Source organism: Lissotriton vulgaris, chromosome 4_1 (assembly GCF_964263255.1).
Source record: "Lissotriton vulgaris chromosome 4_1, aLisVul1.2, whole genome shotgun sequence".
NCBI lineage: Eukaryota > Metazoa > Chordata > Amphibia > Caudata > Salamandridae > Lissotriton > Lissotriton vulgaris.
Window position 1 is genome coordinate 394,700,510 of NC_141691.1, and position 26,727 is coordinate 394,727,236.

Genomic DNA, 26,727 nt, shown 5'->3' on the forward strand with positions numbered 1-26,727 from the left:
TGAAAACATAGCACCTGAAAGATCCAGCCTGTGTTTAACTGACTCTCTTTTAAAGGCATGATCACTAGTGTTTGCAAGAAAGAATTCAAACTCTTAGAGTTTATAAAGACAATGATCCCAGTTTATAAAGCTATTGCTCACTTGTTTAGAGCCAGTGCTTTATACGTGTACTTTTTCAATTATTTGGTCACAAAAATTGGATTTCCGCCTGCAAAGTGGCCTAGGCAATGTAATATCAAAAGCATTATTTTGCTATGTTATGTGTAAGCAAAACCTTTATTTGCAACAATAATTTATTAAATGTTTATGGTTATACACAACATTGTGCAGAGCATACAAGGCAGTAGTGAGGGCATAAGTGAGGTCACAACCCTCAGAAGAAACAGGGCTACCAGAAAAATGGCACTCAAAAGGTGGAAGAAGAGCTGATAGAACAGGAACTCTGTATCATAGGAAGCACTGACCCTGTGAAAAAAATCTGTATTATTAGTAGATAAAGCCTGAAAACTATTGATGTGGCTTGGGTCGAAAGAAGAAGAACACAAATGGCTGCAAATGGTGTTAGATGAGCAGGGACTAGATCAGAATGGAAATATTGGATAAACGTTGACTTTTACTGATCATTTAAAATGCCATTACCCTACTAGACTGGAAGCTGGGGATGCTTAAATGGCAGATGTTGTGAGAGATTTGCCATCTCAGGCAGGTGGAAATCTGATATAGGAGCAGTTGACAGTGGAGCAAATCCCGGAAGCTATTGTTCGGTTGGGAGTGGGAGAGTTCACAAGGCTAGTGGTTTCCTAATGGAGGTTTTTAACCCCCTTTATGGTATTATAGGGAGGCATCTCCTGTCAATGTTTAAAGCAGTGAGATAGGAGTGTAGCCAGCCTCATGTCTCGTGAATGGCCACTATTATCTGGATACATGAGGCTGGGAAAACCAGAATGGACAGTAGGTCCTATAAACCCATATCATTGTCCAAAGAGAATATATTAGCTAAAGTGCTCAGTAATTGGCTGAAGAGTGGTATACCATCACTGGTTTACACAGATCTAAATGGGCTTATGCCTGAGTAGAAGCACTAGACACAACTTAGACATCTTTATCGGTGCATGGGGTTTCAGAAGCAGTGGCATTGCTGTATGTTGGACCTGGCCCTTTTTTGCAGGTTTATTCACTGACTTTTTGCGTTTTGCCTCCTATTTTTTCTTACCTCTTGTGTTGGCTTTAGGACTCTGGGGCGCTTTACCACTTCTAATCAGTGCTAAAGTGCATGTTCTCTCTGAGTTTCTGAAGTCTTGAGTGACCCTCCAAAACTCGCACTAAGACCAGTGCGCAGCTTACAATATGCAGATGACATTGTTTTATGCAGCCGGACTTCCATCTGCTTGCAGCCCCAAATCATCACTCTACATAGTATAATCGAATCTTTAGGTCTGTGGCTAAACTACAGTAAAACCAGTCATCTGTTTCTTGCCAAAAAACAGACAGCAAGACTTCAAATTCAAATGGAATGTAGATGGCAATAAGATCGAACAGGTGAACACCTACAAATACCTTGGGGTGGAACTGGACTCCAGACTAAATCGCTTCAAAAAGTATCTTGCACAACGAAGGACCTTGGCAAACAAACTGTTTTTGCACTCAATCTAATAAGCAAAAAAATGGGTAGTTTATCTCAGTCATACTTAGTGCAAATTATCAGCGCTACATTTTTACTGTATTTGACTTATGGTTCGGAACTCTTCAAGGGCAAAGACCAAGCATCCTTAACACTCTACAGTCTGTCTTGTTCAAAAGGATTTACTGCATACCACAAAACACTTGCCAAACTCAAGTTTGCTTGGAATTCGGACTTAAGCATCAGTTCCCGGTTAGAATGGCTTCTTTAAATTGTGCTGGAAGTTGAGAGCCGCCCCTCCGGAATCCTTGGCCTCTTTTTGTTGGTCTGAAATGAAAAGCCAGCATACGATCAAACTCAGCTGGTCAACAGTGCTCCGCCAAGTGTTGTCATCTCGCAATTTTCACAAGGCCTGGGAGTTAAACATTAGCCAAGAAGCATTTAAAAAACTCGCCAATAAAGCTGCCAAAATAAAATCATGGTTGATGGATAAAGGTGAACAGGCAGGAAAAAACCACAGCTGATCAGTCTTACAAGAATATATAAGAGATGCCAACAAAAATACGTTATAAAAAAAAGGTAAATTTAGGGATTTGGGGTGGGGTCCAGTAAAGGGAGGTAAGAGTAATTTTGGGGTTTAAGGTTCTGTAATGGTAAAGGAAGATAAGAGTAATTTTAGGATATAAAGGTGGTGTTAGACTAGTCACCCTTAGGATGGTCTTCCCCCAAACCTTTTGCCACACACCTACAGTTTTCCTGATCTCTTTTTTGTTGGCCTTAGGGCTCTGTGAACTTTACAACTGCTAACCAGTGCTAAAGTATATGTGCTCTCTCCTTCAAATATCATTTTATGTTCTTGTAAGTCCCTAGTAAAGTGATACTACGAATACGCAGAGCCAGTAAATTAAATGCTGCTAGTGGACCTGCATGAATGTCACTCCAGAGTAGGCTTTAAACAGCCCATAGGTCAGGTTACAGTGAATTTAAAAAGATGGACAAGTGCTTTTAACTTTTACACGTCCTGGTAGTGAAAAACTCTCAAATTCGTTTTTCTGTACTGCACGGTCTACCTCTCCCATAGGATAACATTGAGTTAACTTATTATATTTAATAGTGATAACTTTCAATTAGGAGCAGGTAAGAAGGTTGAGTTTGCTATCTAAAGTATTATAATTTAAGACTCTCTTTAATGCTAAAGTTGGATGTTAGATTGCAATTCAGAAAATTTAACTTTTAGAAAGTTGTAATTTTCTTATAATAACCATTTGGTGCCTGCACCCTGTATCATCAGCCACGTGACTAGGTGTAGCTGACAGTTGGTCTTAATGTATTGCTCCCAGACAGTGAGACAAAAGGGAATAGTAGCTGGCAGAATTGGCAATCTCGGAGTTGATGAGGGGGAGGAGCAGTCACCTACCATACTTGCACATCATAAAGGCTCTCCCTGAGCACACTCACAAAGGATTTTGACACTAGCCTTTGTGACTCCAGACAAGCTGGGGCCACGTCAGAGAGGCAGGAAATTCCAAACGACTCTTTGGGGGAACCTCTAGAACCTTCTCCTACTTCAAAGTGTTAACCAGGTATAAATAAAAGACCCTCAGACCCAATTCTTCAGTACTCCTCTGGACCTGTGGAAGACTGAGAAGAACAGTTGTGCAGCTCTTCAAGAAGGACTGCTACTCTATTGCCCTACTGCCGTTGCCCTGCTCCCCTGCTGCCCGAGTGAAGGGACTCTACTCCACTTCAGAACCACTACAGAGAACCACATCCCTGACCTTGCATTGCAGCACGCAGCCTCCTCATAACCTCCACTGCATAATGCATCTCCAACCCAGGCCTTCACATTGAAAGCCCTTCACAGACGGCATCCTTGATGGCGATGCAGGACTGCGAGATGCATCTTTGATGCAGTACTTTGCATTGCAAGCCCCTCATCGAGCACATCCTCGATGAACATGCAGTCATTCATTTGGTTCACAATTGTAAAAACGAAAATCTTTTTTAAAAAGTCAAGCAAACTGTTTTTTACAACTTAAACCTCAACCATTACCTTGCCTTTCCTTTAGTTATTTGGGGCATTTTTGAAAAGTTTCATAACTATAGTTCATGGAGATTTGACCTCTAGAGTCGATACTGTCTCACATAAAATACTGCTAGAGCTTACATAACATTGGGATACGTGGGTTGGCGCTGACCTGGTCTTCCTCTGTTTTTGAGGAAGCTCTCTTTTTAGGTGCTCTCTCTTCCCTTCGCATCTCATCGTCAATCCATGCACTTTGAAGACCCCAAGAGCTCTTTTTTGAGCCATACTCTATTTAATGTTTACATCCAACCACTTGCACAGGTTGTAAAATCTTTAAGGCTCCAGCTGGTCTCGTACATAGATGATACCCAGCTCACTCTTTTACTCGCTGAGAACACAACGCAAGACATGGCCAATTTCAGAAAGGAATGCTTGCAGTTGCTAAGTGGATTAATAGTAACTGCTTGAGATTAAATGCCAACAAAACTGAAATTTTTCTGCTGGGTAAACACTCTCACTCCTAGGGAGACTGCTGGTGGCTGATTACCCTTGGTCCAGGTCCCAAGCTCTAACCAGTTATTAAAAACCGGGATGGACATCTCTGGCCTTTGAAGCCCAAGACAAATCAATGACAGGCAACTGTTTCAGGTTCCTGAGAAGCCTGAAATTCATCATAGACTTTTTCAACCCTTGTACTAGGCAAACCATTATCCACGCTTTAATTCTGTGCCATTTTCATTGCTGCAATATCCTATATTTAAGAGCAAACAAAGCTGTGATGAAAAGACTTCAGATAGCCCAAAATGCTGTGACAAGGTTGCTCTTCTCCCTTCCAAAATCATGTTCTACCTCTGGGCTTCTCCAGAAGCTGCACTGGCTCCCTGTGGACAAGCACAAACACTCTCAGACCTTGTGCATCACCCATAAGACCCTTATCAGCCGACTTTAATCAGGCCATTGTTCCTCAAATTAAGAGGGCTGCTTCTCCTGAGCCTTGGCCCCGATTTTATGGAACAATTTGCCTCTCTCCCTCAGGAATACCTAGATCCATATGCACATTATGAAATTCTTCAAGATGGGCTTTTTTCATCTAGCTACCTCTTCTCACTTTTCTCTCTGGTGTATGCAGTCTCAGTACCTTTGATTGCGAGTTCAGCGCTGGGAAGCCCCGTTGCTGAGGCAGCTATGCGCAATACAGGCTCTCTTAACATAACATTACAGAGTCAAATCATGGTAATGATCAAAGTTTATAAATCAAACTTTTTTCAGGACAAAGGACCTGGTTAAGCCAAAGTTGGCCGCCGGCTATACTATATTACAAGTTGTAATCCAGGTGGGCGGTCCTGCCATGGCTGGCACACAGAGCTGCCTTTCCAGAGGAGAGCCTTAGAAAGGCAGTGCCATGTGTCAGCTACAGTGTGTTCCTGCATGTCATGGACTGTCCATGCCACGCTGTAACAGGGGGTGCATGCAGCAGGGAGGCACATCATGTGCCCTCCTGCATGCATCCCAAAGGCCCAGAGGCAACTGGGGGCCCTGTAGTGCCCCCTTTCTTGACTCTCCATCACCATGAAAAGGGTGGCTGGCAGCCAACTCATAATATGCTTGGCGGTGCTGCAGATGCGCCATCAAGCATATTGAAGTCTCAGACCACCGCGCCAATGCCATGGATCCACGATCCCTGGCAGTTGCAGCAGTTCTAATGCGGTCTGACCGCCGTAGTTATAATACAGAAGCCAGACTACCGGTGCAGCGGTCCCCGATCGCCACTGCATGTTTGGTGGTCCTATGGAACGCCAAACTTGTAATTAGGCCCAAAATATTTATAGTTTTTGATCTGATAGTTTTGAACAATGTTATTTAAGCATAATGCCGCATTGAGTTGTAGTGCTTTCTATTTGTGAAGCTGTAAAGCTTTGGAGTTTTAGGGTAGTAAATCCTCAATTGTAGGGTTTTAGTTTTTTTGTGTGTTTGTGATTGTGGTGGTGCTTGCTGCAGAGGAGAATGTAGGGGCAAATGGCATGGAGGACAGCAAATGTCTCCAATAGATATTTATTCCCCTGCAGTATCAATAGCATGCTGCATACAGAAGCACAGAGGTTCACAGAAATAAGCATATAGCAACGGCACAATAAATGTGGACTGTAGGAGAGTAGGATCTGCTTCTTATACTTACCCCCACTTTTTGCTGATGTTTCCCTGCTTTTCTACTTTAGTCTGGCTGGGGCCCTGCTAACCAGGACCCCAGCCTAGCTGCTTCCTCTCTAAAATGATTCCATGTACTTTAGGTACATTCCAGTTTGGTTACTGGGGTACCCTTATGAGTCCCTAGTATATGGTACACTAGGTACCAAGGACGTAGGTACCCCAGAGGCCTACCAGGGGCTTCAGCATGTATTATGCCACCCCTGGAGAGCCTTCCAAAATGACACCACAGGTCTGCGACAGCAGCCTGTGTGTGGTGGTGTATGCACCCCTTACTTAGATATAGGTTCCCTATATCTACCTTACATCACTACACATATAAACCTATCAGTGCACCCCTATGGCAGGCCTTATCAATCCTGAAGGCAGGGTGCTGGGTTTTGTGTGATAGGGTATAGGGTGCCCATGCATGAGCAGGGCCCCTCTGCGGCCTTTGGAATCTATTCTCTTGGGTTGTTCGGTGATGCTACCAGACCATATACTCTTAAGTGCATTATAACCTTGTGGTAAATGCTTACTTTGGAATGGCTGCAAGGAAACATGTTGAAATGCTTACTTTGGAATGGCTGCAAGCAAACACTTTGGAATTATACCCCCCCCCCCCCCCCACCAGTCGTGGTATGGAGGTAAGATTCCACCTTCCTAGAGGGAGAGACATGACCACACCGGTACACCGATTACCAGTTTAACAGAACCCTGGCATAACAAAATGGATGCCGCAGACACAAGTCTGGCCTCCTGCTGCTGGACGGAACTCCGGCAGGGGAGGCCTGGACAATAGGTTTCCTGTCACAGGGAGGTGTCACCACCTCCCAGACAGGCTTTAGTATATTGTGGCTGGGTGGGTGCACTCCAAGAGTGCTTTGAAGTCAGCACTGGGGGCACATTTGGTGTCCCTGTGCATAGCCCAGTTCAAAGCGGTTGCAGGGGCTACCAGCCCCTGCTCTGGAGCAAAACTGGACAAAGGAAATGGGTTTAGCCACCCCTCTTTCCAAACCCTCCCATAGGTGAGTACCCAGAGTTTGTCCCACCCCTTCCTTGGGTATAAGATAGGAACCCCTGACTACAGGACTTTAGATTTACCTGGATGAAACTCTGATAATGAATCCTGGAACTTCAATGGTCTGCACGATGCTGGATGACTGAAGAATCTCCCTTGGAGTAAAGAAGTTACTCCCCTGCGTGGCAGGCTCCAAAAAAGCATCTGACCTGTTTGTATCTCCGAAGCTCTTGCTGGACTCTGAAGAATTTGCAACACAGGAGGTGGGTTTCCAGACTTCCCAGAGGCCGACTCGAGTCCCCAGCAAAGCTGAGACCTGTTGCCCTTGTGGGTACCGTGGAACGGGAACCCCTGGACACTGTGCACATTTGCAAGTGCATCTGCTTCTCGACGATCCTTGAGGCTGTGCATTGGGTTACTTGTAGCCCAGACCCGAGCAGCATTTCCACTGAAGATTGCTGGCCTACACTACACGAGTGTTCTGTGAGCTGGCCCTTTGTGTTTTCTCTCAAGGTACCTTCGCGATCCCTGGTCCGTCGACTAGTGGGTCCCTGATAAGGCAACTTTAACTTTCCCTTGGGCTTCCCTGGTTGCTTCAGATGTCCCCTGTTCTCTATCGCTTGGGGAGTCCCCTGGACCTAGCTGGTCCACACCGAAGCATCTTTTCTCTTCATGCATGGGTTGCTGTTGCCAAGGCTTGTTGTGTTCAATCCGAGCACCGATGCCGCAGCACTCGACATCCTTCGTGGGACAGCTCGAATCCAGCTCCTGGTTGTCGTTGATGCCTCCTGGTCCTCGTGGCTGCAGAGTCAAGCTTCACCTCTCCGCACCTGAAGCACCCGACATCGGTGGGCATTTGTCTATCGTGCCCCTGGTCGCTGGCAAGTGTCCCAGACTTTGCCCCCTCTGGTTTCAGGTTCCTCACATCTTCGATCCTGGTTTGGATCACACTTACACTTTTTCTCTCCATGCCAGCAGTTGCAGCAGGTTGCCTTCGAAAACGACGACGATTCCAGACACCATTTGACACCTATGTACCGGCTTCCCTGGGTGAGTAACTCGAGTACTCCGGTGCTCCCATGGGTGTTGGCCCTAGAACCCCTTAAGTCTAAATAGGTTTGCTCAAAATCCTCTCCTAAGTGTACTTTATCTTTAAAATTCCAAACGCGACTTTCCCCATAGAAGCTAACAGAGTTCGCGGCTGTATTCTCACATTGCACACGTCCCCTGTGGGTCCCCTGTGTGACCACCTTGGGTGGTTCCTTGGGGTCATAGCGATTCTACAGGCTCTAGGTCTTGTGTCTAGTAATGTTGTGGTTCTTATAGCAGTTTCTTAATATATGGTTTGCCCCCCCCCTCATCCCCTCCCCTCCCGGGGCCCAGTGTATATTGGGCTATTTACTGAAGTTATATTTAGTGTGTACCTTGCTCTGTAATCTCACAAAGAGATTACTAGAGAGCGTTTAGTAATAAATACAGATATTTTATATATATATATATATACCTTATGTGATTCTCCTTTCATATAGACAGTCAAAAGGTTATAATCTGGTAAACCAAGCTGCTTTACACTCCTTCAAGATGTAGCCTGAAGGCTGCTCTCCATAGCTACCACTAGGATAGCTTTCAACAAAGGTTGTCTTAAACCTGTCAATAAGGGTTGTTTGGACTGGTGCAAGGTGCCCACTGTAACTAGTGGACAGCATATGCCAGGCCAACTTCTCACATTAACTTTAACTGCTGAAAGCTTACACTGGTACTATACATTCAAATTACAATAGCTTTGGCTTGAAAGCACAAGTAATGCCATACATACAATAGTTTTAAAGAGGTCACATACAATATGAGAACAAAGTGCACATTTCTCTCTAGATAGGTGAAACTCAACAGTTAGAATTGCGAGACTTGCAGACGAGATGACATTTTACTATAATGTTCAGGTTGCCATTACAAGGTCACACATTTCATTACTGATATAAAAAACAATGCTGACTGTTGTCTGTGCATGTAGTGTAACTTTTCAATTTTAGAGGATTCTCGAAATTAAGAATGATGCTGAATACTAGTGAGAACTACTCCCCAGTAGAAAGTTTTATATGTGAAGTCACCTTCAAAAACTAATTGAGACTCTTGATGTTCTTAGCAGATTACTGGAGCGAAAGTGACCAGGATGATCTGGATGGTTCTCTGACGCTCAAACAGGAAGCGCCACCCACAACACTGTGCGACACCTATCACAGGACCCCCTCGGTAAGTTCTGTAGCAGCGATTCGTTTTTTTCAAGATACACTAGTACCAGGTTTAGGCCTTTCTCTTCCTTTGGGAAAATTGTAAAAAATTCTTAAATGCTGCGAAAAGCTTGTTGGCAAAGCCAACAGAACAAGTTGATGACTCTTATTGTGTTACATGAATGAATAGAGAGGAGGTCGCTGCCCTTTTTGCTCTAGCAATTTACCGACCATGGAAAGTTTCATCAATTTCAAAATGTATCTTCAGTGGACTTTATCCCATTCAAAGTACAGAAATGAATGAAGGCTAAATCATTTATTGTCACAGTAAGCTGCATGATACTGAAAAGACAAATTGTGCACTGCGAGCCAATTGAGAGGATATGTGATGGATGGAAAGAAAGAAAAGAGGTGGCTCTTGTAAGGCAGGTGCAAAAAGTATTAAAATATCAAATATGTGTGCATTGAAACACACAAAAATCGTTTTTATTCTATACTTTGCTGATAACAAAATGCAGGATGGAGCTAACTAAAAGTGTTTACAGAGTCACATTGATAGCATTCCTTAAGCAGTTTGTAAGTTAGTGTTTACTTCTATTTCTTACTTTTCCTTTCCCGATATTAAATCTAGATTTACCATGTTAAATATTTGTGTTACTGGCAAACTTTCCATTATTGTAAATGAGCTTAGCAATACTAAACGTATCTTTATTTTGGAAACCAGTATGAAGAACTTGTAATCTCCCTGGCTTTTTTGTTCACCTAAAATGCAATTACGTGCACACATCCCTTTGTGAGTAAGGCCCACTATAACCACTCCACTGTCAGCATGAAGAACACAACTGAGTATACTCTTTTGATTGTTCAGAATCCGTTCTGAGTTTCTAACCTCATACCAGCATTCAGGAGCACAACCTGCCCCTCCATGACATCATTTTTATTACCCCGTAACTTCCCACCATAAAAAAGTAGAGGCTAAAATAAGGAAAAGTGGAGGAGGCAGGGCAACTGATCCGAATAGACTGCCCGCGGCCATTTACATACAGGAACCTGAGCATGGGAAAGAATGGTTTTCCACTTTATTCAACTATGGTTTAGTCTAAGAAAACATCTTGGAGTCCTGGTGGGGGTCAAAAGTCCCCCCACAATCTACTCAAGTTGGATAAGCTATCGCTAGTTGGCCTTGCTGGACACACATTCAGCTATCAATGGACTTGGAGGAAAGGGCTACCAAATCAAAACTAATACCATTGAACTAACTTGGGTTTAAAGCTATGGCAAGCCCAACAGATAATCTGGTAGCCCTCTTGATGACTAATAGAAAAGCCATGCACACAAAAAAACTGTTTTGTACATGTTTTTATAGATTTCACAAAGGCCTTTGACCATGTTAACAGAAACCGTATCTGGCAGAAGCTAGGCTCTTGGACTATTCTGCCAAAATTGTTACAATGCACCCAACTTTTATACACCGACACATGGACGCAAAATAAACTAGGAGCAATTCAGACGCTCTCTCCGAAGGTGCTGACAAAGAAGGGTCTTAAGCAAGTGTGTGTGCTCTCTGCACACTTCAACCTTTTCATCTCAGATTTGAGCACTCAAATATAAATAGTAAACACCCACTCCACAGGACTTAACTGAAGGCCAATAAACTCATTGCAATACGCTGGTTATGTTGTTTCTCCTAAGCTTAAGCAGAACAGGTCTACAGAGGTACTAAACATCTTGAATACATACATACTGCAATAAGAATGAGATGACTGTCAACTTTAGAAAAACAAACGAAGTGGTCTTGGCAAAAAGTTACAAAAAAGGCAACTGTCATTTGGGAGGGAACACCAGTCATGAAAAATACCAAAAACAGATATCTGAGAGTATTGCTACAAGAGCAGGGTGTCCATCGTCTAAATCTTAACATACTAAAACAAAAGGTTAAGGGGCTTATTACGAGTATGACCATCCTGGTACCACTGTATTCGTAGTGGTGTTCTGACCACCACGGCGAGTCGGCCTGCTACATTATGAGTGTGGCAGGGGGACTGCCCCAAGGCCACTGCCTTCGCGGGTATCAAGGATCCTGAGGTGGCGGCAGCTTGCAAATGGCATGAATATGCTGATGGTGCCAAGCATATTACTACTTGCATATCCACTGCCCTTTTCCTAGCGGGGACACCGCCATGAAAAGGGTGGCGGACATTCAGGCAAGGGGGCCCTAAGCCCCAGGCCTACCCCCAGCCCCAGGCCTACTCTGGGGCTGGGGGTACATGCGGGGGGGGGTACATGTTGTGCCTCCCCTAGAATTGCACCCTTGTTCCTTCAAAGTGTGGCATGCACAACATGGTGCCTGCCATACTGTGCAGGAACGTGCAGTAGGCACTCTCACGGCGGCGATCTGCTTGTAAGGCTCTCCTATGAGCCTAACAGACCGCTGCAATCACCCTACCACTGCACAGCCTGCCCTGGATTTAAGTCGTAATTTGGCAGGCGGGCTCACCATTGGCATGACAGTCTTCCCAGAATCGTCACAATGCAGTCCCATTGGAACACCGCTAAACTCGTTGTAAGGCCCTAAGTCTCTAATAGCCTCCTTTCAGGCACTTTCTGGCAAGGCATCATCTCCATCATTCTTTCTGCTATTGAAAGTGATAAAGGCATACCTACAATTACTTTTGGCATAGAAACTTTCCCAGATAGGTTTAGTATGTTTCTCAATACATCACAATGCATAGAATACAGTATCTTATTTCACTGTCCTTACATGATGTTACAGGCCCATATTCAACTGGAATTCGGTTTAATGGATCAAGAAGTGGCTCAGAAAGCTTCCATACTTAAATACATGTTCTTATTACAACAAGCAGGTCCAGACTCTCTAACATCTCACATTTGGAGGAAGATACAATCTGGAGAGCCTGCAAATTCAAATGGTTGGACGATATAATTTGCAGCGCGTCTGAACATTTTAATGGCTGAATCTTCATATGTAGAGATATCAATATAGGACTAGCTATGTTGTGTTAGAGGAGACTCAGAAGGTATATCTGTAGGCAAACCCTTAGGTTTGGACATGAAGCCCTCACACACCAACCTAGTTGGTGTCATGCTTCATCATCGGGCCCACCACAGTGACACCGAATGTGTCCCGGGTGTGCTGCGACTCCAGATTACTGAGGAGCAGGTATTCTTACTGAGTGTGCAGTGCTGGTGAGAATGGAGGTGAAAGGTTTAAAAGCTATCCAGGAGGTCCCAGTTCCCGAGGGTAAAGGTAAATTTAATACCTGGGCCCCTGTTAGCAAGATAAAAAGGCTGTGGACGTTGTGGAGTATATTAGGGGCTCCTACGTCCTTGTGGTCTACATGTTTCAGCCAGGCCTTTTGATTAAAACTGGCTTTCCTCAGGACCAAATGAGTATGTGTGAGTGAAAATAAACTATATTAAGTGAAAGTGTATGGTAAAAAAGTGTTGCACTCGCTAAGGTGCCGTACGTGTAAGAGGGGGATTCCCTCTGCTTTACTGTACATAAAACACAAAACAGTACAGACATACAAAGAGAGTCATTGAGAATGGTATTAACCAAAACACAACAATTGCCGGCTTCTGGTGTGCGTGAGCGACCTAGAGCGGCAAAAAACTTAGCCATGAGTGTGCCATGGCTATAGTGAACTATGGCGGTAAATTATTAAACGCAGTGGCAGTGGTGGGCTACACAGCGAAACAGGCATAGCGTGAGGTACAGGTAAGTGTAGAACATAATTCCTCACACTTGCTACTTGCTGTTAAAGCCTCATGGGTCACTTGGCAGGGAGGGAAAGGAGACCCTAAACATTTGTAGAGGATTACAGTTAGGATACAAAAGGGCACAAAATTTGAAGGATCAGCTGGTCACTACGAGACCCAGAAAAACACACCAAACCAGCCAGACAATTTTAAACACCTGGGGCCTACCAGAACTAATAGGCCACCAACCGTGTTACAACTGTAGCGTCTGCCACCTGACTACCCCTTCAAAGACATTGTCGTTGGAAGTTGGGAAAACCTGGACACAACGACAATTCACAAACTGTAATTCATCTAACCTAGTATACCTAATCACCTGTCGCTGTGGCTTGAGATACGTAGGCATGACGACTAGGAAGGTCAGAACTAGGATGACTGAACACAGAAGCACCATGCGCTGTGGTAAAAACATCAGCAAACTGACCCAGCATTTCATCGTGCAAAATCACACCCCGAATGATTTCACCTGGACGGTGATCGAACAATTCGCACTTTCAAGTTGTGATGAGAAGACCCTGCTCACCAAAGAGCAACGCTGGATTTATCGCCTTTCTACCCATATAGAGGGGCTCAATGATTCCATCCCGTGGAATGCTCTGGCGAGATAAAAAACACATATGTAAGATATTGGTCAGTATCCCTGTCTGCGCTCAGACTCGTGGTCTGTCCCTATTTTGTAATTGCCTCCTTGACCTATATATACCTTGTAATCCCTGTTGTTGCTTTTTAAATAATAAGGGACCCACTTGGGCCTTTTACTTTATTCCTTTCTTTTTCCTTCAGTTGCGCACGGACCCGCGCGCACTTGCCACTACCATTGCCAACCCAGTACCATGGCGCATGCGCGACTGCATAGCGCTCGCATTCACCTCTACCGCGCATGCGCTGGAACCCTCACATTGCGCATGCGCTAGGTAAAAACCGCTAGCTCCCAGCGCCTGCGCCCTAAACAGAAAACGCGACCGCGCCCTCTCCCCTCTCCAGGTGATAACAATCAAACCGGCTATTTAAGCCCTTACCTGACTCTGGCAAAGCTCACTCGGGACACTGGAGCAGGACGATAGGTCGCAGGAACCGCTGATCGGAAATACCGTGAGTAAGCTTGATCTCTGCACAACGCTCTGGGTAAGCAACAATTTCTCTCCACAGGTGATATCCTAACTGTAATCCTCTACAAATGTTTAGGGTCTCCTTTCCCTCCCTGCCAAGTGACCCATGAGGCTTTAACAGCAAGTAGCAAGTGTGAGGAATTATGTTCTACACTTACCTGTACCTCACGCTATGCCTGTTTCGCTGTGTAGCCCACCACTGCCACTGCGTTTAATAATTTACCGCCATAGTTCACTATAGCCATGGCACACTCATGGCTAAGTTTTTTGCCGCTCTAGGTCGCTCACGCACACCAGAAGCCGGCAATTGTTGTGTTTTGGTTAATACCATTCTCAATGACTCTCTTTGTATGTCTGTACTGTTTTGTGTTTTATGTACAGTAAAGCAGAGGGAATCCCCGTCTTACACGTACGGCACCTTAGCGAGTGCAACACTTTTTTACCATACACTTTCACTTAATATAGTTTATTTTCACTCACACATACTCATTTGGTCCTGAGGAAAGCCAGTTTTAATCAAAAGGCCTGGCTGAAACATGTAGACCACAAGGACGTAGGAGCCCCTAATATACTCCACAACGTCCACAGCCTTTTTATCTTGCTAACAGGGGCCCAGGTATTAAATTTACCTTTACCCTCGGGAACTGGGACCTCCTGGATAGCTTTTAAACCTTTCACCTCCATTCTCACCAGCACTGCACACTCAGTAAGAATACCTGCTCCTCAGTAATCTGGAGTCGCAGCACACCCGGGACACATTCGGTGTCACTGTGGTGGGCCCGATGATGAAGCATGACACCAACTAGGTTGGTGTGTGAGGGCTTCATGTCCAAACCTAAGGGTTTGCCTACAGATATACCTTCTGAGTCTCCTCTAACACAACATAGCTAGTCCTATATTGATATCTCTACATATAACCAGGGGACCCGGACTGGCTTACCTAGTCCTCTCTCTCCTTTTTGATTTGCTGAATCTTCATATGAACAACCACCACGATAAAAAGTTTTTTTTTAAAGTATCCTAAATGTTCTTGTTTTTATTGATTTTACAACTCAGGAAAGAAGCAGCCCATTGAGTGTGTTACCAGTATAAAATACAATAATATATTGCAATACAGTGACAAGGCATTGAAACTATCACGTTACACACGTCACCTGAACCACAGACAATATTATAGCAGGGCATAGCCCAATCATTCTGTTTTTACATTGAGAGTGCCCACATTACGTAGTCCTGTATCCCTACCATCAGCCCACGGTCTGTCTGTGCAGGGCTCTATCTGTATGCCTCTGTGTTCCACCCAATGTTCAGGATCTTTAAGTGTTTCTGGGGGCAGCCCCGTCACAAATATATTGGACATTCTAATCCCATGCAGAGATCCATGCTCTTGGCCCAAGTTTCCACAGGGGGGGGGCTCTATCTCCTTCCAAACCCTCTCAATATCCCTTTTAGTGACAATTAAGCCCAACCAAAGAAGCGCCGTCTGATAGTGTCATCTGTGATATGACGGAGAACGTGTCTGGGGTCTCGGGATATGTCCCATCCCAGCACCCTCTCAAGTTGCCCCAGTACACCACCCAATAAGTGTGCCAATGCCGGACAGTGCCAGAACATGTAGGGTAAGTCTCCCTGCGGATCATCACACCCCAGACAGTTCCCAATGGGGATCAGGCTCATGCAATGGAGGTTTAAAAAGAATTCTTGAGCGAGCAAGCACGATGCCGCTTGCTTGCCAGAAATGAACAACAATTTAGAAAAAGAAGCCATGGTTCACTGTCAATCACGTAACTCTTCTTTATTCGGCTTAATGAAAGCATATATATTAAAACAATAAGTCCATAGCACATTACAATCACAATAGCCAGCTGTGTCTCAATTAATCATGATTAAAATATAAATTGTACAACTATACAAAAACAAGAGCCAGCAAATTCTGTAGCCATTAATAATGCAGTTCAGCCATCTCTGCCCTGCAACAGTTTGTTTGCTTGATAATTGCTAAAACACATTATAAAAACTTATGTTATTACAACTGCATTATCTTGGCTAGCAATTGGGGCGCAGACATAAAAGTGTTTGGCATTAAGATTGCCGACAATCTCATTGATTATGGTAGTAAAGGGAATACAGACAAAATATAAAATGCTTATGCATTAAAGTGCCAGCAGTAACTTAGTTGGAAATAACAACTTAATTTAAAACCTAGTCATGAAAATATGATCTGGCTAATTTCTTGCAGTAGTCCTTATTTGATTGCTGAAACACTTGGTGCTATACATTAATGAGTACCGGCGGTTATTTATTAAACAACTGTAGGGACATTAGAGTGAAATATAAAAAGTGCTTGCACTCTGTGGTTAAAGCAATCTCATATAAATGGGAACAATTCTAAAAAGGGCCTGTGCATTAAGGTGCTATCAATTCCATTAATTGCTAAATCTTAGACTACTATGTGGGCATAAGAGATTATTATAAAAGTGCTTGTGCATAGTGATGTCAGCAGTTTAATTCAAATCGAAGCATCAAAAATCATCAATTTCTTAAAATCATCAATTTAAAAGTGTGGTGGTATTTATTGAGATACTTCCTAAAGCATTAATTAAAATAATATATCTTATTTCATTTTATTGCATCTCAATCACCAAGCATACAGCAGATATCTGGAAAGTGCAAAGACATTCAGTGTTGTCACTTTTTAGTATCGTAGTTGCTTCCTTCAATTGTGTCATAGATAAAATGCGACAGATCTGAACTCTCCATGTCTTCTTGAGTGCGGAATACACCGGGGAAAAAAATGAAGTGTTCCTTAGTTCCATTACATGCCTCCCAGAAAAGGCAAGTTGACTGGTTTTGCTACAATAATTATGTAAAAGGAAGATTCCACACCTAAATTCTAAAAATAGGGTTTTAGCTCGTGGAGGCTCTAGTTGATTCAGAAATGGTTCAAACGGCATGTTATCATTGACATCTAACAAACTCGTTGTTAGCACACCAACACTATTATTATTGCACAGCCATTCTTGATTAATAGAATTCCAGTACCCCTTCTTCAGACATTCTAGAGTATGCCCAATATTCACTTATCCCAAGTCTGAACAACGAGGTTTTGATATGCTTAAACCATGGTATTCGCCCCGTTTTGTCTAGGGTTCATACTTCACTAAATTATTATCTCAAGGGAAGTGGTGATTTGCCAGTCCAAACCCTTAACCAAAAGGCCAATGGTATATAAACTACATGCACAATATTCTTCAAATTGATATCTAATCGCATTGGGGTTAGCGGGGCATTCCATGGGAGTACGATGTACTTACTGAACTCATGAAATTGTTTCCTACTTTCTTATGACCCCCTCAATGGTTCAAAACCCATATCTCCTCCATAAAGGGCAGCCCCAAGTCCTCTTGCACAGTACATTTGTAAGTTCTGGGTGACTTAGTTGTAACTTGGATTTTTAAGCCTTTTCACCATGGTAGAACCTGCATGTTGTAATGGCAGCTGGCGTTTAGTTATCTGAGGTATCCACATAAGCATATTTGCAATCCTAACCCCTAAATACTCAAAACTTTTCATGTGTTCCACGTAAGCTGCCCCTAGCTTTACCCCACATCTAAAGTCTTGTGTGGATTAAAAGTAATGCATTTAGTTTTGGATACATTAACTTCCAGGTCATGTTTATCACACGAAGATATAAAGTGATTATTACGTTTTGGAGCCCCATGGGAGTCTTTGATATAAGTAGCAAGTCATCTGCGAATAGCAGAGGTGGCCCAGTCTGCTCTGCTAATTTCGGAGAGTCACCATTACAATCAAACAGTATCATGATCAACCCATTTCTATATAAGGAAAACAGTGTTGGGGTTAATACACATCCTTGATAGACTCCTCGTTCACACTAATACGCTCAGTCAGGTCACCATTCTTTCCTCATCTCACTTAGGCATAGTTGTTACTGTGGAGCCGCACTATAATTTGCAATAAATTAGTCGGCATCCCCAACTCTTTGAGTGCTGCTCATATTTTTGCCCTGGGGATTAGATCAAAAGCTGTGCATAAATCTATGAAGACAACATATTTATGCCCCTTCTTCCTGAACACATATTTCCACAAAATTAGTATGAAATGAAACATTTGGTCCACAGTGCTTGTGTGTGCTCTAATACCCGCCTGGAATGGTGACAAGATGTGTTCCTCCTCCATCCATGTTTGGACCCTCATGAACAGCTGTTGGCTAAACAGCTTCTGTGATATATCAATAAAACTGATTGGCCTGAATTTTGCTGGGTCCCCTTTGTCTCCCTTCTTGAAGATGGGCACCACTTCTGCGCGCTTCCAAGAATATGGTATTTCTGCCCTCTGGCTATTGCACTAAACATTTGGTTTAAAATATATCCTCAAATCACTGGTTCTGAGGCAGAAAGGTCTCCTGGAACTTTGTCAAGGTGTGGTTCTTTACCTTTTATTAAACTGACAAGGGCCGCCAATGTCTCATCCATAGTAAAAGTAATTGGTTGTACATCACCAATTTCCCTACTGTTGGTGTTAATCACCAAATCACTTACACCAGCAGCCTCCATCCTTTCACCCTGGTTAGAATACAGTTTACTGCAGTGTTGTACTCATGTATGTGGCTGATAGTTGAAATAGTCTACCCTGGCATGGTGAATTTCCGCTTTGGCTAGCAGGTGCCAGAATTGCTTGCTATCTATAAATATTGCTGCCTTGGCCAAATCACGCCACATCATCATTTCTCAATTTTTTCTAGCTTCCAATTGAACAGATTTGTATCTTTTCCTTGCCTCAACCCAGTTGTCCCTGCGTCCACTTTTGATGAAAATCATCAGCCTTTCCTTTGCTGTCTTGCATTGATGGACATACCACAGCGCCCCCTGTGCTTAACTACCTTACTCTTCCTCTCTTTAAGAAAAAACGTTTTTAATCTTTTCTGTTAGTTTTGTAAAAATACCTACAATGTCTTCGGCATCTTGCTCCTGATCATTAAAATCATTCAATGTGTGTGATACATGAGTATGGACTTGGGATAAGATGTCTTCATTATTTTCAATCATAGGCCGTTTTACCCTTCTCCTGTTATTACTAGTTATAATTGGCATTGCAGTTTGCTGTATTGTTTGACCGCTGGAGAGGATAGGTGTTTCAACCAGGTCCAATACCAGGGGTAAACATTGTTTACCACAAATCCTTTTCCACGCAGGTGATTACAACGCGGTCATTACAATGACCACGTTGTAACAACGCATACCATTACCCCTACAAGTCATAACAATGACTTGCAGAGGGGTCAGAAGGTGTTGAATTTAAAATCCAACATCTTCCCTACTGTTGCACAGACTGGAGTTGGAATAGTAAATTATACTATTCCAACATCCAGCGCCCCCCCCCAGAGCAAGACGTTGATAGGATTTGCGGGGTAATGGTATGCATTGTTACAATTCGGTTGTTATAACGACCGCGTTGTAATAGCCTGCGGGGAAAAGGCATGCGTTGAAAGGAGGCATATTCAATACCAGGGCCGTTCCTCGAGGGTTCCACATAGTTCGCGCTGACCGCACAACAGGGAGAGGGGGAGGAACTGCGGTGATATTCCGGGAGGCCTGGGCCTTCACCTATTCTCCCGTCAGTGAACTGACGGAGGCGGAGGCACTGGACTTCAGTTTCACCCTGTCACCCCATTTCACCCTGGGGGGCATATTATTGTATCGACCACCTGGCCCTCCTGGAGCGTTCTTGGAGACTCTTGGGGACTTCATTGCCCCACGTGTGTTGCCCTTTACTAAATTTCTGCTCCTGGGTGATTTCTTATTCACCTAGATACCCCAGAGGTCTCTGACTCAACTGCTCTGCTGGATCTACTTGACCTCACGCAACTGACTCAGTGGGTGGAGGGACCTACTCATTCTGGCGGCCATCTGATCGATTTGGTCTGCTCGAATTTTGATTTGCACATCCGGGACCCCCTTCCTGTGACTTGGTCCGACCATTGTTTCATTAGGTTTTCTTGGGATATGGGGTCGTCTCCTTCCACCTCATCATCATCTGTCGGTCCGGTTAGGCGGAGGATTAATTTCCCAGCCTTTTACGAGGCCTTGCTTAACACTTCATTGGCCCCTGCAGATGACCTTGGCGAGGCAGTAGATGTTTTAACATCTGGATCGGTCAGGGGGTTGAATTCTTCTCTAAACCCTCAGCCACTTGTCATCATAGATCAACCACCTCAAAGCCATGGTTCTCTGGGCACCTAAAAGAGTTAAAATTGGGTTGTAAGAAACTGGAACGTCAGTGGCGTGTGGCCTACTGTCCGGCGGCTAAACTGGTGCTTCGGGCAGCACAGAAGGTTTATTATGACGCTATCAAGAAAGCTAAAAGTTATTTCTACGCAGAGCATATTTTGAAGGCTAATAATAACAGTAAGGAGATTTTTTCAATCGTAAGAAGTTTTATGTCTCCTAGCGCGGAACAAAAACCTCTTCCAGCCTCCACGCAGTGGTGCGAGGAGCTCTCCTCCTTTTTTATTAGCAAAATACAATCTATTCAAGACAGCTTAGGGTCGGATGTAAGGGAAATGTCAACCTCATCTACCTCAGCTATTCTGTCTAACATTTCCACCCGCCCCCTGTTCTCCCAGTTTCTGCCAGCAGAAGACTCCGACATTCTTGCCATCCTCAAATATTTAAAGTCGCGCTCTCCATCGGACCAATGCCCAGCTAGAGCCTTAGCGGGGGTAGCGGGGAGTGTCTGTCTTGAAGTTACTTCCATTATTAATCGCTCACTTCATTCTGCTAGTGTTCACATCCAATGGAAACAGGCTAAACTTCTCCGGCTTCTCAAAAAAGCAACTGCTGATCCCCTGCTGCCTCCTAACTATCGGCCTATCTCCTTATTCCCTGCACTGGCCAAAGTTTGTGAAAAGGTGGTCTTTCGTCAACTTGAGGCTTTTGTTGAAACTTCTGGGGCACTTCATCCAGCCCAGTCTGGTTTTAGAACATCTTTCAGCACAGAGACAGCATTGGTTGAGGTAGCGGAAGCCATCAGGGAGTGGCTGGACGGGGGCGGCAGAGCGGCTCAGATTTAATTGGATCTCTCTGCCGCCTTCGATACTGTACCTCACCAGCTTCTCCTAGATTGGCTCTCTGCCATCGGCATCTGTGGGGCAGTGTGGGCTTGGCTGAGATCCTTTTTAGAGGAGCGCTCCCAACAGGTCTGGCTGCCTCCTTTCTCTTCCTCTGCCAGGAAGCTATCTACGGGAGTCCCGCAGGGCTCTACTTTGAGCCCGCTACTTTTCAATATCTATATGACCCCTTTGATTGCCATGGCTGAGGGGCTGGGTGCCAAAATCATGGCATATGCCGACAATACACAGCTTTTATTCACATGGAAAGGCTCTGAATTGGGCACCGGGGATACGCAGAGGTGCTTCTCTGCTGTGTTTACCTGGCTGGCCAAGGCGCATCTTAAGTGCAATGAAGAAAAATCTGAGATACTGCTGTATGGCAACTTTCCCCCGCAGTTTAGAGAGGCCTTGTGGCCTCCGGACTTCCCATGCCCATGGTCGGAGGGCAGCCCGGCCAAGAACTTGGGGATATGGTTTGGGGAAGATCTCCGGTTTGCCGAGCATATTAAAAAGCTGACTGGTATCTGCTTCGGCACTCTTAAGATCTTTAGGAAGTTCTTCCCCCTGCTACCACAGCAGGCAAAGGTAATGGTAGCTCGGGCATTTATCCTCTCCAGGCTTGACTACGCTAATGCCCTATTTATCCGCATCCCTGGCTACCTCATGAATAAACTCCAACTGATTTAAAATGCGGTGGCCAGACTCCTATTCAACATTGCCAAACGATCCAGTGCGAGGTTACTGCTACGTGATCTTCATTGGTTACCTGTGGCCCAGCGGGTCCAATTTAAGATCTTGACCATGGCTCATAAAGCCTTGCATGACTCAGGACCTTTGTATATTAGGAAGCGCTTGGCCTTTTACAAACCTGGCCGCTCGTTCCGCTCTTCCTTTCGCCGCCTACTCGCCATTCCGCTATTTCGCCGCTCTAGGATGGTCGGCCAATCGTGGTCAGTAAAACTGGCCATTTTATGGAACAAGCTTCCGGGCCTGCTGCGACATACGCAGTACCTGGGTATCTACAAGAACCTTCTCAAAACTCATCTCTTCAACCCCCTTAGTTAATTTCATCGGTGCCCCTTCTGCCTATGTCCATTCGCGCCAGGATACTCTTTAGTAGTTGCGCGCCTTATAAATCATATATAACATAATATAACATACCATATGATCACTATCTAGTCTTGCAATAACTGCCATATCTGTTGGTTGGGGCTACAAAGATACATCAAGAAGTATATCGTCTATTCTGGTCTTACTGGATGCCCTTTTAAATTTGTAGCTAGCCTCTTTATGCAGTGTGGTTCAACCGTTGCATGCTTGTGAACTATATTTTAGTGTTATAGATGCAACCTGAAAAGCTACCTTTGTATTTCTGGCTATTTGCTTGAGACTCAGACCAGGGATGGACCTGTAGTTATCCTCTTCCTCTGTTAGATTTAACATTACTTCATGGGGCTCAATTGTTATGTTTAGATGACCTGCCACAATTTAGTGACTTGTGTTATTGTCTTGTTCTAAGTAATCTTCAAAGACAAGTAGGTATATCCTGACTCTCTGATGGATAGCTACTATATATCAAACAGTAGAATTGAATGATCTACATTGATGATGTGAGTCTCTGGCCCAAAATATCAGTAGTTTGACTGTAAAATTTTCTGATGATGTAACTCATTTTAATTTTAATCCAGATAGTGAAATCTCCAGATGGACGCCCCTCTGGGGAGGCTGCTATACTGTAATTCACAAAGCCCACTCTACAAACCTTCGTTGTGGCTCATGTCACCTGCAAAAGACATATGTATGTGGAAGGAATCAATAAAGTTCCCTCACTCCACACTATTTAATTTGAACCTCAGTCCCGCCACGTACCAGGAAAGTATCCTCAACTTTCCACCCGTCAATTCTGGTCACAATTGTGTTGAATTGGGGCTTTAAGCATTGAGGTAAAGAGGACATTCTTTTGCTCCCACCCACTTCTCGTGTTAAGTGCATGTGATGATTGCAATTTCTTTGCAGGGCTAGTCCTCAGTTTGGGAGGTAGGGGAAGGTTTGGTACTTGATATTTAGAACTATCCTGCAAAGACCCACTTGGTTGGTTATTTATTGTATTAGCATTTCAATTTCCCAAAAACATGGGTTTACATAATTTGTGAGCAGTGGCAACTGTTCCTGACAAATACTTTGCTTTACCCCATGGTGTATCAATTATGAATATCTATTGCCCTTTTATTTAACAGCCGAATCATCTGACCCACTCTCAGCTTGGCCCCCTCATTTCTCAGGCGTCTAGTCATCTCAACCCCATTCACTGATTGTTGCAATGACCTCACTTTTATTACGAATAATTCCATTTGTATCCTCATTTGTGCAAGTTCTTTTCCCAACTTAATGATAGTGCCTTTTAGTTGGCTTGACTCTTTATGACAGTTACAGTCAATACATACTTTATTTTGGTCTATATAAGAAATTTGTCCAGTTAAGGTCCCTTGCTTAACAGAGCTATTTGCAATACCATTCTCATTTTCCAAATTTAAAAGTGGGCTGTAATGGTTTGTATATGCTATCTTAGGAGACATAATCACTCGTGGTCGATTCCCACCATCGTCATTCTGGAGATAGTTTGCAGTAATTCTAGCTGGTGGGGTCTGGCTCCACTTGCTGCATCTTCATTTTGCATGTAATTGGCAGGAGCACAAGGCTGCGTATAAGCAGTTGCTTCCAGTGATTTCCTCGTATTAACAGTCATATGCGCTTTCTTTTTAAAAATATCTGCTACCTTGAACATGGCTCAGAATGGCTAGCTAAGTTCCCCTATTTAGCAAAGGTTCCACCTCTTCTTTGAGGTGATCGATGTCGCTGATCGTGCAGTTCTATGCTTTATGTGGGGCCGCTATTTTGTGATCTTTGCCACCTCTTTGGGCTGCCTTTGGCCTTCCTTCTTCCATTATCGTCAATAGGTTTGTCAGGGGCATTATGGCTGAGATACCCGCCACCCCCTCTCAACACAATCCCACAAGGAGGGAAACCGGAAACAGTTCTTTAAGTTTTTGGATGTGGGAGGGAGTGACCCTCCCGCGGCCGTATTTATTAAAACAAAAAATTAAACATTAAACGTTTCATATTATGTACAATTTCATTATCACATTGCGATGTTTGGCTAATCTTAACATATTTTCTAATACAGAGGTTCTCCTAGCCGAACTAGCATCCTACAAAAACATTCTCTATAAACACTGAAATTGTACATCCTAACGTTTAAGGGCCAACGGCAAGGTCATAACCGGTGTCAAGATCCCTAACCAGACTTACCCCTCCCACTTGGGAAGGGCGACAGCACAGAGGCTTACCTCAAGTGCAACTACTAACAATTTCCCTTGACTTGTCGGGGGTACTTAAGACTCGACGCCATTTAAAGGTCGTTCGAATACTTGTGTGTGGTATCTAGAAGGTATCGTGGACCTCCCCCCACCCCACACAACTTACCGCATCTGCCGTCGCAGATGACCCTGGCCCCGGGAAATTCCTCAGGAGGGGGCTGTAACCCCTCCTACACAGGAAGGGGCCTTGACCGCCTTTCCTTAACTTCCGGCGACCCGCCCTTAGACGGGACCGCCTCCCCATTGAGGGGCCAATGGCCACCTCCCCCGAGCGCTCCCATCCGTGTTGGGTGACGCCCACTCATAGGGATCTACCAATTAGTGCTCACCGATCATGACCTTACCGCCTACCAAAAAATAAATACGACAATTCGAACTTATGAAAACATTGGTCGCTACGACCGAAAGAGCATGCTTAAAAGCAACAATACATCAAGTCCTTTTAATCGTAACAACCTAACGATATTCACCATACTTTATTATGATAAACCACAAAACTGATACTTTCACAACCTGTAAACGAAAAGAAAGAACATACTTAGAAAATTCACTTTAATGCACAACAACTTGCTGTCCTCAGGGGCTGGTGGGTGGGTCAAAATTGGCTCTTCGTTCTGTCCCGAGCTCACGTGTGGCGAGGAGGTGCAGCTTCGGAGCACAAGAACAAGAGGACGTCTTCAGGCCTTGCGTCTCCTTTTATCCATCTTCAGGGCGGGCGTAAACCCGCCCCTGCCCGTCCCGGAGGCGGGTCTGGCTACGTCGGTGTCTAGGCCAGCCCACTCTAGGGCGGGGACAAGCGCGCCCCGGCTACGCCGCTTCGGGCATACCAGCCGAGACGCGCCTCCCGCCACAAAATGGCTTCCCGGGGGGATCGAGGCACTCCGCCATACGTTCGGGGGGACCGAGTGGTCGCCCCTTTCCATATGGCTGAGATACCCGCCACCCCCTCTCAACACAATCCCACAAGGAGGGAAACCGGAAACAGTTCTTTAAGTTTTTGGATGTGGGAGGGAGTGACCCTCCCGCGGCCGTATTTATTAAAACAAAAAATTAAACATTAAACGTTTCATATTATGTACAATTTCATTATCACATTGCGATGTTTGGCTAATCTTAACATATTTTCTAATACAGAGGTTCTCCTAGCCGAACTAGCATCCTACAAAAACATTCTCTATAAACACTGAAATTGTACATCCTAACGTTTAAGGGCCAACGGCAAGGTCATAACCGGTGTCAAGATCCCTAACCAGACTTACCCCTCCCACTTGGGAAGGGCGACAGCACAGAGGCTTACCTCAAGTGCAACTACTAACAATTTCCCTTGACTTGTCGGGGGCACTTAAGACTCGACGCCATTTAAAGGTCGTTCGAATACTTGTGTGTGGTATCTAGAAGGTATCGTGGACCTCCCCCCACCCCACACAACTTACCGCATCTGCCGTCGCAGATGACCCTGGCCCCGGGAAATTCCTCAGGAGGGGGCTGTAACCCCTCCTACACAGGAAGGGGCCTTGACCGCCTTTCCTTAACTTCCGGCGACCCGCCCTTAGACGGGACCGCCTCCCCATTGAGGGGCCAATGGCCACCTCCCCCGAGCGCTCCCATCCGTGTTGGGTGACGCCCACTCATAGGGATCTACCAATTAGTGCTCACCGATCATGACCTTACCGCCACAGGTCCGGATAGTTGACCGGCTATCCGGACCCCCCACCAAACTCCTACCTAAAGGTCATGTTTTAACGATTTTAACCAAGCTAGGAAGTCACCTATGAGTAACTCATTGCCCACCCTCGACAAATGCACACCATCCCCCAAATACATACTATCATCATTAATACAACTATGCGAGATCGAATGCAATGTCTTGGAACGGAACAACCTACTCACTTTGTTATTTAATTTCTTAACGGAATGATTCAAAGCAGGGACCGAGATAGCCCCCCGCCACACTTTTCGTGGGATCATATGAGACCACGCAATTATACACCCCGGAACTCTCCTTGCTAACCAACTTACCGTGGAAAGCATAGCCTCCAGGAGAAGTCGTCTACCGGTGGTAACTAAGTCGTTGCCCCCCAAATGTACTATGACTATGGACGGCGGTGACCTCATCCGCTCTAACAAACCCTCAAAGAATGCCTGAAACTGGTCAATACAGAGACCGCCCCTTCCGTAGAAGGACACTCTGTACCCGTATTCCCCAGGTACGTGAATCATATCACCTGCTTTGAATACGTCTGCGGCCC

The 26,727-nt window shown here is 44.7% G+C and overlaps 1 protein-coding gene across 1 annotated transcript in view; it reads left to right on the forward strand.

Moving 5' to 3' along the window:
• The window catches only part of LOC147718790 (connector enhancer of kinase suppressor of ras 2-like), a 1,944,591-nt gene that overhangs the window by 1,784,618 nt on the left and 133,246 nt on the right, over window positions 1–26,727 (forward strand). Inside the window, exon 22 of the mRNA XM_086967239.1 lies at window positions 8,999–9,102. Coding sequence (XP_086823365.1) covers window positions 8,999–9,102 — 104 coding nt within the window. The remainder of the gene's footprint in view (window positions 1–8,998; window positions 9,103–26,727) is intronic.